The sequence below is a fragment of the Danio rerio genome, chromosome 5 (genome assembly GCF_049306965.1).
Source record: "Danio rerio strain Tuebingen ecotype United States chromosome 5, GRCz12tu, whole genome shotgun sequence".
NCBI classification, from domain to species: domain Eukaryota; kingdom Metazoa; phylum Chordata; class Actinopteri; order Cypriniformes; family Danionidae; genus Danio; species Danio rerio.
Window position 1 is genome coordinate 69,795,001 of NC_133180.1, and position 16,638 is coordinate 69,811,638.

General features: G+C 35.7%; 1 protein-coding gene and 2 long non-coding RNA genes across 8 annotated transcripts in view; 2 read left to right on the forward strand and 1 right to left on the reverse strand.

Annotated features, from left to right (window-relative positions):
- The window catches only part of rgs3b (regulator of G protein signaling 3b), a 107,650-nt gene extending 104,039 nt beyond the window's left edge, over positions 1-3,611 (forward strand). For all 6 annotated transcript variants that reach the window (XM_068221553.2, XM_073951578.1, XM_068221554.2 and 3 more), the window contains one exon: positions 1-3,611. This exon is cut by the window's left edge and continues 57 nt beyond it. In XM_068221553.2, the coding sequence (XP_068077654.2) occupies positions 1-138 (138 nt within the window). In that variant the 3' untranslated portion in view covers positions 139-3,611.
- On the reverse strand, positions 2,242-5,952 carry LOC141385660 (uncharacterized). The gene is made up of 2 exons (XR_012406475.1): positions 5,858-5,952; positions 2,242-4,940 (listed from the first exon to the last, which is right to left on the reverse strand). It is a non-coding gene; the product is annotated as an uncharacterized lncRNA (long non-coding RNA).
- A 4,666-nt stretch (positions 5,953-10,618) lies between these two features.
- Positions 10,619-14,878, forward strand: LOC141385661 (uncharacterized). Its single transcript, XR_012406476.1, has 4 exons — positions 10,619-12,055; positions 12,169-12,333; positions 12,541-13,144; positions 13,201-14,878. It is a non-coding gene; the product is annotated as an uncharacterized lncRNA (long non-coding RNA).
- The last annotated feature ends 1,760 nt before the right edge of the window (positions 14,879-16,638 follow it).

The window sequence follows — 16,638 nt, forward strand, 5'->3', positions numbered from 1 at the left end:
GCAGACTGCTTCGACTTGGCGCAGAGCCGGATTTTCGGACTCATGGAAAGAGACTCGTACCCTCGCTTCCTCCGCTCTGACATTTACATGGAGTTAACCAATCAAAAGAGACCCGGCTCCGCTGCGGACCCGTCCTAAAGCTGAAGAGACGCCCAAACACATCAGTATTGCTGGAGACACAGGTTTAGTAGAACGGAACATGTCTGCGTTCACATCATCCAATGTATTGAACCGTCAGTCGGCCTAGCACCTTGGAGAGCTCAGCCCCGCTGAATCATGGGAAGGACTGATTGTTTTTGGATGCTTCTGTGCTGCACCCTGTTGGACAGCATTGATATGGCGATGAATGTGGTTTGAACATGCTGGAAGTGTTGTGCTCATGGTGTGGGAGCATATGGAAGATAAGAACGCATGCTGGGTATTGAGCGAACAAAAAAAGAAATGAGAGACTTTTGGTACAGTTTTATTTAGCTCTATTAGGAGACAACTTTCACTTTTCTTTTCCTTTCCTGCACAGACCTCAACATACTCCTCTTTCCCCAGTAATACATCAGTGAGGACCTGAGTATTTCCCAGCAGGCACATGGATGTCAAAATGACTTCATAAAAACGTCAATAATTCTAATCGATTTGATGTCTAGACTTTAACGTCTATTTGACATCTACATATTGATGCCATTTTGACCACTAAACTATTACAATCTAAAAAACGTTTAATTCATCTAAAATATTCAATTGCAAATTACAAATTTACAGTGGATTTTGAATCTCTACAATGTAAATTATACCTACAGTAGATGTTAAAACGACATCAAATTGACATCTAAAATTGGTGTCAAAAAATGTCATAAATCGATTTCAGGGCAGTTTTTAGAGTTTATTTTAGTTTAGTTTCGAAACAGCAAAAAATTGATTACAAGACTCTCCTGTAATACATTTTTGACATCTGTAAGATTTAATTGCAAATACCAAATTTACACCAGATATTGTGACTCTACAATGCATGATGTCAAAACTACATCAAATTGACATCTAACATTGGTGTCAAAAAATATAAAAAATCGATTTTAGGGCAGTTTTTTATGTCATTTTGAAACTTATACATTATAAGACTGTCCTGTAATAATTTTTTAGATTAATTTTTGACATCTGAAATATTCAATTGCAAATTACAAATTTACAGTGGATTTTGAATCTCTACAATGTAAATTATACCTAGATGTTAAAACGACATCAAATTGACATCTAAAATTGGTGTCAAAAAACGTCATTAATCGATTTCAGGGCCGTTTTTAAAGTTTATTTTATTTATTTATTTTTTTGTTGTTTCGAAACAGCAAAAAATTGATTACAAGACTCTCCTGTAATAAATTTTTGACATCTGTAAGATTTAATTGCAAATACCAAATTTACACCAGATTTTGTAACTCTACAATGCATGATGTCAAAACGACTTCAAATTGACGTCTAACATTGGTGTCAAAAAATATAAAAAATCGATTTCAGGGCAGTTTTTTTATTTCATTTTGAAACTTATATTTACATTATAAGACTGTCCTGTAATAATTTTTGTAGATGAGTTTTCGACATCTGAAAGATTCAATTGCAAATTACAAACGTACACTGGATTTTGTATGCCTACAATGCATGTAATTTAGGTGTCCAAATGACATCAAATTACCATGTTGATGTTTTTTGATGTTGTTTCGAAACGCGTCAAAAACTGATTACAAGACTGTTCTGTAATAATTTTTTTATATGAAGCTACCTAGAAATCAAAACAAAATCAAATTGAGATCTAACATTGGTGTCAAAAAATATAAAAATCGATTTCAGGGAAGGTTTTTCTATGTTTTTTGATGTCATTTGAAACGCGTCAAAAAATCATACAAGACTGTCCTGTAATCTTTTTTTTTTTAATTTTTGATATCTGAAAGATTCAATTGAAATTACAAATTTACATTGGATTCTGTATTCCTACAATGCATGTAAATTATACCTAGATGTTAAAATGACATCAAATTTACATCTAAAATTGGTGTCAAAAAAACATCATAAATGGATTTCAGGGCAGTTTTTTTTTTTTTGACATTTTTTCTTAATTTAATTTCAAAACGTCAAAAAACTGATTACAAGACTGTCCTATAATACATTTTTGAGAAAAATGTTTTCACTAGATGTCAAAATGAGTTCAAATTAACATCTAACATTGGTGAGAAAAAAACAGCAAAAATTGATTTCTGAGATTTTTATTTTTTTGGAAGTATGGAACACGGCAAAACATTGATTATAAGACTTAGATTTTGTATCCTTACAATGCATGTAAATTATACCTAGATGTTAAAACAGCATCAAAACGACATCTAAAATTGGTGTCAAAAAACAAATCGATTTCAGGGCAGTTTTTTGACATTTTTTTTACTGTCCTGTAATCAATTTCATGTTAATTTCATTTCATATTAATTACCCAAATGTTAAAACAACTTCAAATTGACATCTAAAATTGGTGTTAAAAAACGTCATAAATCGATTTCAGGCGTTTTTTTATTATGTCGTTTTGAAACATGTCAAATTGATTACAAGACTGCCCTGTAATATTTGACATGAATTTTTGACATCTAAAAGATTCAATTGCAAACTACAAATGTACACTGGTTTGTGTATCCCTGCAATGCATTTAAATTACTTGTCAAAATGACATCAAATTGACATCTAATATTGGTGTCAAAAAACATCGATTTCAATCGAAATCGAAAAATCGATTTCAGGGCAGTTTATGATGTGTTTTTTAATGTAGTTTAGAAACACGTCAAAACAAGTGATTACAAGACTGTCCTGTCATAAATTTTTGAGATAGGTAGTCAATTGACATCAAACCTGTATGCATTTTTGACTGTTTTTAATGTCCTTTTGACATCAAAATGCCTGCTGGGTAGGTTTTTTTTTTTATCTAAGCTGCAGTTTGAAAATGTTTATATTGTCTACAGCTGAAACTCTTCACAGTCAGAACACTAATTCTTACTTTTAAGGGCTTTGGTAACATTTCCATGTCATTTTAATGGCACTGTGACTTTAATAAAGTGCAATATACAGTTAGTTATTCTAAATAATATATCTTTAACAAAACAGCATATTAAAGGGGTCAGATTTTATATATACACACATATACATATTGTACAAATTCTCTCTATGATCAAATTTGAGTCTAGTATGGTAGTTCATATGAAAGAAAATATAATTTTGTTGTAAATAACGGAGATATACTGACTAACAGTTATAGTGATGGTTATTCTGTTTGGTGTTATTAGATGTCAAAGAAAATCAGAATAATATGACTGAAAGACAGCTGAATTTGTGTTTGATATTTGCCTAACATAGAGGAGTGTGTGTTGTACATAGACGTATGTGTTATGTGTTGATTTAGCATTATTTGGCTGACTGGGAGACTCAAGTTTGGCAAATGCAGTGTCGGTTTCCTCCTGCCTTCATCCTAACAATAGAGCTTTCCTTCTATAGTAATAATGATTTCCTGTATTTATTTGTGGGTTCATATTTCACTCACTGCTGCCTTTATGTAACATATTCTCATCAAATAAAACTCAATTCAAGCATATTGTGAACTGGATGTTTTATACAGTATTTGGGAAGTGTACTTATTTTAGAATTTAGATTTTTGTAGTATTGTTTTTGGTTTTGAATGTTATAAAATGTCTTGTGCACAGCTCCTAAAAATCCCCAGAGGGCAGCAAAGCTCCACAGTAAGTAAGTATTAGCACTATTTGGGGTTCACGGATTAATTTAAGTTTTTATATAAAGTTAAAGAGATTTTCTTTATGTAAATTAAAACATTTATGTTAAAGAACAATTTCACAAAAATAAAATAAAACTTCAAAGAACGTTCTGTAAAATTTGCAGGTCAAAATATGGTTGAAATAATGTTGCATTACCATTCAGTGTAACAGGTATATACACTGTGCGGCCACTTTATTAGGTACACCTTACTAGCACCGGGTTGGACCCCTTTTTGCCTACAGAACTTCCTTAATCCTTTTGTAGCATAAATTCAACAAGGTACTGTAAATATTCCTCAGATTTCAGCCCATATTGACATGATAGCGTCACACAGTTGCTGCACATCCATGATGCGAATCTCCTGCTCCACCACATCCTAAAGGTGCTCTATTGGATTGAGATCTGGTGACTCTGGAGTTCATTTGAGTACAGTGAACTCATTGTCATGTTCAGGAAACCAGTCTGAGATGACGCTTTATGACATGGTGCATTATCCTGCTGGAAGAAGCCATCAGAAGATGGGTACACTGTGGTCTTAAAGGGATGGACATGGTCAGTAACTATACTCAGGTAGGCTGTGGCGTTGACACTATGCTCAATTGGTACAAATGGACCCAAAGTGTGCCAGGAAAATATCCCCCACACCATTACACCACCACCACCAGCCTGAACCATTGAAAAAAGGCAAGATGGATTCTTGCTTTCATGTTCTTGATGCCAAATTCTGACCCTACCATCCGAATGTTGCAGCAGAAATCGAGACTCATTAGACCAGGCAACATTTTTTCAATGTTCTATTGTGCAATTTTGGTGAGCCTGTGCGAAAATGTACTCTCTGTTTCTTGTTCTTAGCTGACAGGAGTGGCAGCCGGTGTGGTCTTCTGCTGCTGTAGCCTATCTGCCTCAAGGTTCGATATGTTGTGCATTTAGAGACGCTCTTCTGCATGCCTCGATTGTAACGAGTGGTTATTTGAGTTACTGTTGCCTTTCAGCTGGAACCAGTCTGGCCATTCTCCTCTGACCTCTGGCATCAACAAGGCATTTGCGCCCACAGAACTGCCGCTCACTGGATATTTTCTCTTTTTCAGACCACTCTCTGTCAACCCTAGAGATGGGTGTGCGTGAAAATCCCAGTAGATCAGCAGTTTCTGAAATAATCAGACCATATAGAACAAAAATGTATATAATAATTAAACAGCCTTTTTTCTCAGTGATCACACTAAATTAAATCTTAAATGATTTTAGAAGACGTCTTCTCTAAATCATAATAAAAATCAGTGATAATTACTATTTTGCTCAGAAATTGATAAGATGGAAACTGGACACATTCTAATGCAGGGCAAATAATATCAATTAAAGGGCACCTATGGTAAAAAAAATCTACTTTTCAAGCTGTTTGGACAGATCTGTGTGTTGGTATAGTGTATAGACCGTCATACTGGGGTGATATGAACACACACAGTCCTTTTTTTTTCAATTTAACTACAAAAAAAGGGTCGACCAATTGGAGCTGTTTTCAAATCGATCACACCATTACGTAGGTGTGCGATCCCCCCGCCCACCGAATTGATTGACAGCTGCGCGCAATAACATGTTCCGGTAGTCGCGTGTATATGTCAACAAGACCAGGCAGACATACGCAAAGCAACCGGGAATAAAAGGTGATTAAGAGTAAGTTTCACATGTTTAAAGTGTTTTAAAACAGAGTATGTGTGTAATTAATTACAGCGTTTTACTTCAGCTTTACTTCATCAGCACAGCCGCGTGTCAGAACAATTATAAAAGAAGACGCTTCAATCCCGGTTTGTGGAAGTTAAATCAGGTTTATTTTGTACATTAGCATAACAGATATCCACACAGTACTTGAGGTTAGCCTTAACTAAGCTAAGCGCGCTCTGTCTGTCTGCCTGCCTGCGTGCGTGTGTGTGTCATATGCGGTGTGCGCGCGTGCGTGTGTGCGTGTGTGTGTGTGTGTGTGTGTGTGTGCGCGTTAACTTTGTAACGATATTGTGTGTGACTCATCAATGCAACTTCACAATACTGATTAGTAAAGGTTAGTTCTTACTGCAGTATCTCACAAACGCTACGTGAGACCTTCTTCCTTTAAGTCTGTCTGTTGTCTGACGCAGCTGAGGGAGGAGGCATGTAGAAATAGTGGGCGGGAAAGACTCGTCTTAAAGGCGCAGTACGACAAAACCACCCCCTGCTGGAAATCAGTATAAAACAGCATCTTGTAAAAGGTATAATGAAAAATCTGATGGGTATTTTGATCTGAAACTTTATATACACATTCTAGAGACGCAAAAGACTTATATTAAATCTGAAAAAAGGGGTAACCTATGTGCCCTTTAAAGCTTCATTGTTTTGATGCATGAAAACCTCTTGAAATCTTTATATACAACTCTTGTACTCTTAACTGAGTAACTCCTTGCAATTAGACATGAAAATATAATCAAGAAGAGCATTCTGATCATTTTCTGAGTCGATATGTTTAGGAACTATAGTGCTATTTGCAACTTTTCATTTTCTGTCAGTCTTAGTACCTACCTACATTCTTTAATGTCAAGCTTTAAATAGGAAAATTATCTGAACTGTGTTAAAATTTTGGATGAAATGCTAATGGTATAATCTGATTCAATGCTAAGCTAAGCTAAAAGTGCTCCCGCGAGACTCAAATATCAGCTGAATGGATTCAAAAAATGGTGTAAATCAACTGTATATAACTTGTTTTTTTACAAAAAAACGTGCTGCTTTATCTTTGGCATGATGTCTATTAACGGAAATGGAACAAAGTATTTTGATTTCTGTCTTGTATACAAACATTAACTTAACACTTTAGAAATATTTTATTTAGAAATTAAACCGATGGATTCCACTTGTTGATTCCATCTTGTGGTCAGGCAGTGCATTATGGGTATTCTCTAGTCATTGAATGCATCGGTTGCACACCCATTGTCAGGGGCGGACTGGCCATCTGGCAATCCTGGCAAATGCCAGAAGGGCCGCACCATTTTTTAAATGTGGGCCGGTCAGCTATTTTTTTTTTATATATTTATTTTTCATTTGTATTGTTTTTTTTACATGTAGACAGCTTTTATCTTTTGCAAGATGTGAATATTATGATGATGATGATGATGATAATAGCAAGAATATTAATAAATGTTAAGCATTGGCCCAATCGGCAACAACCGGCTGATTTCGATATGGGCCAACCCAATGAGAGGTTACGCAGATGTAATCAAAATCTGGCAAGAATGTCAAACACACAGTAAGTGCAACAAATTGTCAGAGATGGACCATAAAAAGGGAAAGGCAGTCAAGTCAGACAATGCCAAATACATAAAATTAACTGAACTAGTCTCGAAAGGGGGCAGTGCAGTGGCGCAGTGGGTAGCGCTGTCTCCTCACAGCAATAAGGTCGCTGGTTTGAGCCTCAGCTGGTTCAGTTGGTGTTTCTGTGTGGAGTTTGCATGTTCGTGTGGGTTTCCTTCTGGTTTCCAATTGAATTGGGTAGGCCGATTGGGAGTTGGGTAACCCTGTAATGGGTTGCAGCTTTGAGGGCATCCGCTGTGTAAAACATATGCTGGATAAATTGGCGGTTCCCAGATTAATAAAGGGACTAAGCCAAAAAGAAAATGAATGACATGATTGCATATATAAATTAGATGTTTTTGTTCCAGTCACATAAATTAAATGTTTAAATATCTCTTAAATATGTTACTACTTTTATAATTTTACCATCTGTACACCAATATAAGTAGTGAATGTGCATGTCCGTGGGTGGGGCAGTGTCAGTGTGGTAATGTAGACTGGTGTGGCTACAGTGCCAGGGCTGAATTTTAGTCCCAGTCCGCCCCTGCCCATTGTGGAACTGATTGGATCTAACATCTCTTTTCGAGTCCACTTGAGTCTACTTCCTAGTCTACTTGAGTATAGAGAATGAAAATCAGCATCATAACGAGTTGGGTTCAGACACTTTTGTGGACAAGCGCAGGAGCGCACAATGTAAACCAATGCAAATCACAACAGAAAAAGCCGGCCATTTTATAGTAATATAATTTTGAAAAATGTCTTAAAAACACTCCGAATAAAATGGACTAACATGTCGATACCATTATAATTGTATAATTGTGATAATTTTCTCTTTTAATTGTAGAGCGAGCGCTTACAGATTATTGCTGCTGATGAGTGTAAATGTGATACAATAAATTAATAGATTAATGGGAATCGGGCTCCCAATTCCAGGGTCGTTGCATCCATAGAGGTGACCTGCAACCGTTTACTTTCGTTCTCACTTTCCGGTTGAGGACGGCGGGATTGTCGTTTGCCTAGAGCACTAGCTCAGATTGCTCCGGCCCTGCCCATGTCCTAAATACCCTGAATGCATTGTGTTGGTACTGCACATTACAATTCTCTATTGATGCTTGTTATGTATATTGCATAACTTCTTCAACAAGCATTTTCATTTGATTTGACGTAATTTCATTGGCTCTGCAGGTGTCTTTGGCCTTTTCCAATGTGAGTTCAGCCTCTCGCAACAGCCTTGCGCGAACATTGTCATCTTTTATCCCGCATACAATTCTATCCCTTATTAGCGAGTCAGTCAAATCAACGAATTCACACTCTTTCGCCTTGTGTTTAAGATCCATGACGTATGAATCAATTGTCTCTCCGGTACTTTGTGTTCTCGTTAAAAACATGTGACGAATATATGGCAGATTCTTTCTTGGCTCACAGTACTCTTTAAAGGGCACCTAGGTTACCCCTTTTTTCAGATTTAATATAAGTCTTTTGCGTCTCTAGAATGTGTATATAAAGTTTCAGATCAAAATACCCATCAGATTTTTCATTATACCTTTTACAAGATGCTGTTTTATACTGATTTCCAGCAGGGGGTGGTTTTGTCGTACTGCGCCTTTAAGACGAGTCTTTCCCGCCTACTATTTCTACATGCCTCCTCCCTCAGCTGCGTCAGACAACAGACAGACTTAAAGGTCTCACGTAGCGTTTGTGAGATACTACAGTAAGAACTAACCTTTACTAATCAGTATTGTGAAGTTGCATTGATGAGTCACACACAATATCGTTACAAAGTTAACGCGCGCGCACACACACACACACACGCACACCGCATATGACACACACACACACACACACGCAGGCAGGCAGACAGACAGAGCGCGCTTAGCTTAGTTAAGGCTAACCTCAAGTACTGTGTGGATATCTGTTATGCTAATGTACAAAATAAACCTGATTTAACTTCCACAAACCGGGATTGAAGCGTCTTCTTTTATAACTGTTCTGACACGCGGCTGTGCTGATGAAGTACAGCTGAAGTAAAACGCTGTAATTAATTACACACATACTCTGTTTTAAAACACTTTAAACATGTGAAACTTACTCTTAATCACATTTGATGATGATTGCTGATCCTAGCGAACAGAACAGACCTTTTATTCCCGGTTGCTTTGCGTATGTCTGCCTGGTCTTGTTGACATATACACGCGACTACCGGACCATGTTAATGCCCGCAGCTGTCAATCAATTCGGTGGGCGGGGGGATCGCACACCTACGTAATGGTGCGATCAATTTGAAAACAGCTCCAATTGGTCGACCCTTTTTTTGTAGTTAAATTGAAAAACAAGGACTGTGTGTGTTCATATCACCCCAGTATGACGGTCTATACACTATACCAACACACAGATCTGTCCAAACAGCTTGAAAAGTAGATTTTTTACCATAGGTGCCCTTTAAATTTCCTTTTTAGTGTGTCAATCTTATTCACTTCTTCTGCAGTGAACTGAAATTTGTTGAAAAATTTGATTGCTTCTTCACCCGCGATATGAAGAAAGGTTGCACACTGTACGGTTTCTGATTTCTCCGCCACTTCACTAGCAATGAGGTACAATTCAAATTCAAAAAAAAGCCATACCTTCCAATTCTCAGCCAAGTTGCCTTGAAGAGATAACACTGATGGTGGTTGCAGTGGTGATATCTTCTCAGTTGTGCTTTCTGTTTACGCTCCCACATCTGACACCATGTATTTGACATTTTTAAATGATATATAAGACGACTCTAGAGTAGCCGTGCTGTTCCATGCAGTATTCTTTTATTAACTGAACTCAACACGATGACGTCACACAGGTACGGGTAGCACACTCATACAAAATGACAATGCTAATCATCATTTACTTTGCTTTATGACCACAGACTTTTAATTTCACTCCAGTGATTTCAAAGAACTGTCACGCCATTACAAAAACACCACGTTTAAAATCTGGTTTCTTTAAAAATCAATGATATACGATAAAAAGGTGGGTCTCAGACCTCACAAGAAGCACTGATTTTATGAATTTATTTTACCACAGTATTTTCAATGGAGTTTTTGCACTTGCTCATGACGGTGTTTAGTTTAAAATGGCTTTCCATCTCGCTTAACAACTAAATGAATGTGTAAGTCTATTTTAAGTGATTATATTTAACTACATTAAAACATGGTGCTGTAAAAGAAACCTTAGGAAATAAAAAAAAACTCACATTAACCTTTCAGTCTGTGGCTGACAAACACCAATGTGCAGTTGACAAATCTACAAAAACTGTCTAATTGTGTCAATATAGTACAACATGAGGAGAATTTCCAGTGCCCTCTGAATGAATGTCACAAATAATTAAACATCAAAAGGTGCTCTAATTCGATGTACTTCTATATTGACCGACGACTGTGTGTATCCATCCATGTTTGAAAGCTGAGACTGGGGTAAATGTTTGCGGTGGAAACACACAGTGCTTCCTCTCACTTTCGGCGGGCTTTGACCTCCTCCTCACACTGCTCTCTGAGGTGTAGAGACTCCACACTGCTTTTAACTCCAACTAATGCTTTACGAAAACAAATTAAAGGAAATTATCCACGTGTAAGAAAACAGCAACGTAATTAGAGGAAAGTGAAAACCGTGTTCCGCCTAATGTATAATGAAAGCGTTTGATTTTTGTCCGTCTCCCGCGATACACGCAGCTGTGTCAGCACAAGAACAAAATATTCCCTGTGTTTTTAAAGACACACCGCACCAGTGTTAACGCCACAAACATGTTTACCAGGTAAAGCGTATACTATTACTGTAAGAGTGTTATTGAGGTAACGTTTATGCTGCCTATATTGTTTACTATGGTGCTTTGAATATTCGGTCTGAATTCACATTTAATTAAGTATGACTAACAACATTAGCACTGTTTAGGACTGTATATAGGCTAGGTTACTCCTGTATGTAGCCTGCAGATAGGCCTGCCACAATATTGAATTTTTGTCTCAGAAATTGTTGCGATAAGCAATATTATTGTCATTTTGAGATCATTTTATGGCACTGATTATATAATAATGTAAATAACCATCAACACTTTAAAATTTTTAACATTCATAAGGTTAAGATTTTTTAAGTTTATATATAAAAAAAAGTAATTGAATATTGAAAATAATATATATACTAATTGTCCTATTAGGTAAATGTCCATTTATAAACTTTGACACCGTCGAGGTAGAATGTAAATGTTGTTGTAAAATGGCTTTAAAGATATTTGTGAACTTGTAAATATATATTACATTGGAAAATGCGTAAAAACTTGCTGGATAAGTTGGTGGTTCATTCCGCGGTGGCGATTCCGGATTAATAAAGGGACTAAGCCGACAAGAAAATGAATGAATGAATGAATGAATGAAAATTAAAGGCTGATGGCTGATTTTTATTTGTATGTTTTTGTTTCTTTAAACGCAACTATTAACTATCCTCTGTGGGTTATGAATAAACTATGGTAATTCAAATAGTTTAATAACATTTATTTGAGTTTTGGAAATCACCAAGCGACCCCTTGTCAATGTCCCGCGACCCCCACTTTAAGAACCACTGTTTTAGGGTAATGGGTTATTTAGCAATTTTTAGGAATGTAGAACTCCCCGACATTATTGAAAAAGAATGTTAAGATGTGTATATTGTAGATCCTAATGAATAAGGCAGTCAGTAGGAGAGCTGCTGTCCTCCAGACTGTGTGCAGTGATGTTGAGTGAACACAAGTGAGTCAGAGGCTCGTTAATGAGCTGCAGGTGAAGGAAGAGCTCAGAGGGTCACATGATGACGCACATCATCCAGATGCTGAACACTGTGGAAAAGCATGCTTCAGGGATGTAAATGGGCTGGGCTTACTGAAATATGTACTTTTAAATAAAATGCATAACTAAAAATAACCAAATTAACCATTTTAGCTTTTAGAATGGTATGAAAACATTTTTATAAATAAAAAATATACCTAATATATATATTTATATATATATATACACATACATACATACAAAGTATACCTAATATATGTTAATTGTTTTTAAAAAGCTCAACAGTTAGATATTTAAAAATAAAACTCGATTTGAATAATCGTAAAATTTTCTAAATATTACTGAAGGGGCTCAGTGGTTAGCACTGTCACCTCACAGCAAGAAAGTCGCTAGGTTGAGTCCCAGCTAGGCCAGTTATCATTTCTGTGTGGAGTTTGCAATAGTATCTGCATGCAGCCTTTATGATGCAAGCTGAGACTGCATCACTCAGCGATGCAATGTCAGACACAATGCACTCAAATGGAGCTAGTGACGTCACTTTGACGGGTAGGGTTAGGGGTGGATTTAGGTGAGCCCATTAAAAAGCATTGGTGCAGCCCAGATTGCACTGCACCACGTCTGCATCCAGACCCCTCTCGGAGTTTGCAAGTTCTCACCGTGTTGCTTGGGTTTCGTCCGGGTGCTCCGTTTTCCCCACAGTCCAACAACATGTGGTATAGGTGAATTGAATAAACAAAATTGGCCGCTCTGTGTGTGTGTGTGTGTGTGTGTGCATGTTAGAATTTATGGGTGTTTTCCTGTACTGGGTTGCAGCTGGAAGGTTATCTGCTGTGTAAAACATATGCTGGAAGAGTTGTCGGTTCATTGTGCTGTGGTGACCCCTGATGAATAAACGGACTAAGCCGAAGGAAGATGAGTGAATGAATTTAAATAAAAAATAAAAACTTAAATTTGCATAAAATATACAAATGAAAATGATATAATAAACATAAAATATACCTCAAATGTACAGCTAAACAGATGTTAAATTAAAAATAATCCTAAAATGTTTTAAAATATGTTCTTTAAAAAAGAAAACACACACACACACACATTACATATATTACGTAACATTACATTAATTTAAACAAATTTTGTGTAAAAAAAAAAAATGGGGGCGTCATGGTGGTGCAGTGGGTAGCACACAGCCTCACAGCAAGAAGGTTGCTGGTTCGAGCCCCGGGTGGGTCAGTTGGCATTTTTGTGTGGAGTTTGCATGTTCTCCTTATGTTTGTGTGGGTTTCCCTGGGGTGCTCTGGTTCCCCCACAGTCCAAAAACTTGTGGTATAGGTTAATTGGGTAGGCTAAATTGTCCATAGTGTATGTGTGTGAATGAGTGTGTATGGATGTTTCCCAGAGATGGGTTGTAGCTTAAAGGGCATCCGCTGCGTAAAACATGTTGGGTAAGTTGGCGGTTCATTCTGCTGTAGTAACCCCAGATTAATAAATGGACTAAGAAAATGAATGAATGAATGAATGAATGGTATAAAATGCACGGATACACAGTCCAAATAGTGATTGTCAGCAACAATTAGTGGTGCATTTTTATTAAATAATAATTCTAATGCAATTAAATAATTAAATAAGCAAATATAATGTATAAACCTTTTTCAAAAAGTAAACTAGAAAATTCCTATAAAATAAAAATAAAATGTACTAATAGATATTTTCTTCTATATTGCCTAAGTTTAAATTCTGCCTGTTACTAAAATTAAACTTAAGAAGGAAAAACACATTTAACAAAGTGAATAAAAATCCACACCTAAAAAGTTGTTCAATTAAAAATGATATATGAAGAGTTCAGATGCAAAACCCTCTAAATCTATCAGACCTCTTTTCTTGTAAATCAGCATTTTCTACCAGGCTCCTCTGCTTAGGTTCAGTTGTTTCATTTTATATGTAATGACAAGGTTATTAGCTGGTAAATATAGTAGCTTTTATAAATGTTATAAATGCTTTTTTATAAATGTCACTATAGAGAATTCTTTGTTTTTTAACTAGGTAGATTTTCTTTTGCATCAAAACCAGCTAAATCCATGTGTGTGTGTTTTGTTTTTTGCAAAAACCTCTTAATCCACGTATTAGGACAAGACAGTTTAATTGAAAATCACTGAAGATGCAATTAGAAATTATTTTACCAAACATAAGACAAATGCACAAACCACCTAAAATTAAAAATACATAAATCTGTCAAGTAAGTGGCAGTTCATTCTGCGGTGGTGACCCCTGATAAATCAGGGACCAAGCTGGAGGAAAGTGATTAAATTAAATCTGTCAAGTAAGTTCATTAGGTCTGTAACATTTAAATTGACATTAACAAAATCTTAATGATCTATTGTCATTTCTGATATTTAGGATGTACATTTAATGTAAGTAGAACAATGTAAACATTGCAAACATTGTAAACTAAACTTGTTAGATTAAAATAATTTAGTGTAAAATGCAAAACATTCAGATAAAAAAACAAACACTTTTTAAGTTTGTAAACGTTAAAATAAAGTGAATAAAAACATATTCCCCTTGCCCACAGCGATCCTAACATGCTATGTGCAAAATGCAAATACTATAAAAATATTATCAATTCAAATATTTCGGTATTCTGCTGCAAGTAGAACAGAGCAAAACATTGTGAAACATCATTATCCGTGCAATGCTGTTTGACAGAGCAAGGACATTTTCACAGTATGTCTGATAATATTTTTTCTTCTGGAGAAAGTCTTATTTGTTTTATTTCCGCTAGAATAAAAACAGTTATTAATTTTTTATACACCATTTTAAGGACAAAATTATTAGCCCATTTAAGCTAATTTTTTTTCGATAGTCTACAGAACAAACTATTATGTTTAGAAATGTGTTGAAAAAATCTCTCCATTAAACAGAAGTTGGGGGGAAAAATAAACAAGGGAATATAATTCATAGGGTGCTAATAATTCTGACTTTAACTGTATATTATTATTATTATTATTATTACTATTATTATCATTGTTATTATTATTATTATTATTAATTAATTAATTAATTAAGCATGCGATTAATAACATAAAAACTATTGGGTTACATTGTCAAAATTTCCTATTTGTTCACGTTTTTAAACTTGACAATTTAGTCAATTAAGAAAACCTGCAATCTTTTAAATGAATGAATTAATGCATTTTTGTGCTTTTTTAAAAATATATATTTTTAACCACATCATACACATTTGTTACAAAGAGTGTCACATTTTACAGAGAAGTAAAGCATCGAATAAGCACATACAAGAGAAAAAAATAACGAAAAAATAATAATATAAAATCATGTGTTAAGAAAATGAAAAAAAAGCAATAGTTGTGCTGTTGTACTGTTGAATATCCTTTTCAAAAACAATAAAACAAGGTGTCCGTTGAGAGAATTTACAGCATATGTAATTTAGCTAGGAATAAATTAACATTGAGCACGGTGGTATTAAATAGTTGACGTCACATATTTGAGATTTTCAAAATGCTTCAGTTGAAATTCTTTACAGTATACGTCTATGCACGGTTGTCACCCGTAGATGGCGCTGCAACCCCACTGCTGGGCTGCTTTGGAGCTGTGTTTGGGAGCGTCTGAGCAAACAGTCTGCATGTGGACAGATAGAGGGATGTTCGGGAAATCATGGGGATGTGTTTCTGGAGAGTGTGGAGGGAATGTGAGGACAGCGGTCGCCCTTCATCAGCTCCTGGCTTATTCGCAAACATCAATACAACCTCGAGTTTCTCCGAAAAGAGCTCTAGTACACCTGTAATGACGCAGAAAGCCAAACGCCCCCCGAAAAATTATGACAACAAACAGATTTTTCAGCGCGAAAACTATCAGTCTGAGGTTTTTGGACGTCGAGGTGTTTGTATTCACTGTAAATGAGGGATGAAGAAATGTACAAACTCCTGCATGTGTTTAGAGGTACAAGCGCAGTGTTTTGTTTTTGTCGGGTTTATTTATATTTATATTATATATTTTTTATTTTGTTATTTAACGCTATGTAAACAACAAGCTGTGACGGAGAGAAACATGAAATTTGGACCAAATGTTTTTTATAGGCACAGATTCCTTGGCTCGTAATCTAGACATCCCCCATACCTGCATTTATATCTAACTGGAAAAGTGTTTTTCTTTTCTTTTCTTTTCATTTCTTTTTTCGTTGCCAAACTGCACTTTTTTCTTCTTTTCACCAGATTTGCACCAGATTTAGCATCTGAGTGTCAGTGTAAACAAATCTCAACTATATGCAATATAGGTTCCAGACACCAATAAAAAAATAGTTATTTTGTTAAGCTGCATAATTAAAAATAGCATAACTAATGAAAATTTACACCAGCGATTGGTGGAATCACAACATAATATAATCAGAATGTTAACATTAAATTAGCAGTTATGGAACAATTAAGTTAGTGTAAAAATGTGTTATCAAGGTAAAATGTGGGAAAGAAAGTGTAATTATTGAAAAAAGAAAGAGACACAACCTATATTTAAAGGGATAGTTCATTCCCAAAATAATGATAATAATAATAAAAGGTATTTACTCAACTCTATGTAATATAGGTGACTTTTTTTCTACAGTAAAACTTTAAAGAAGATGTTTAGCAGAAACAGCGGCCCTTGGTGATGAATTAACTTTTAAAGTCAAAACAACACAGTCACTGGTTCCAGTCCCGGCTGGGCCAGTTGCCATTTCTGTGTGGAGTTGCTTCGG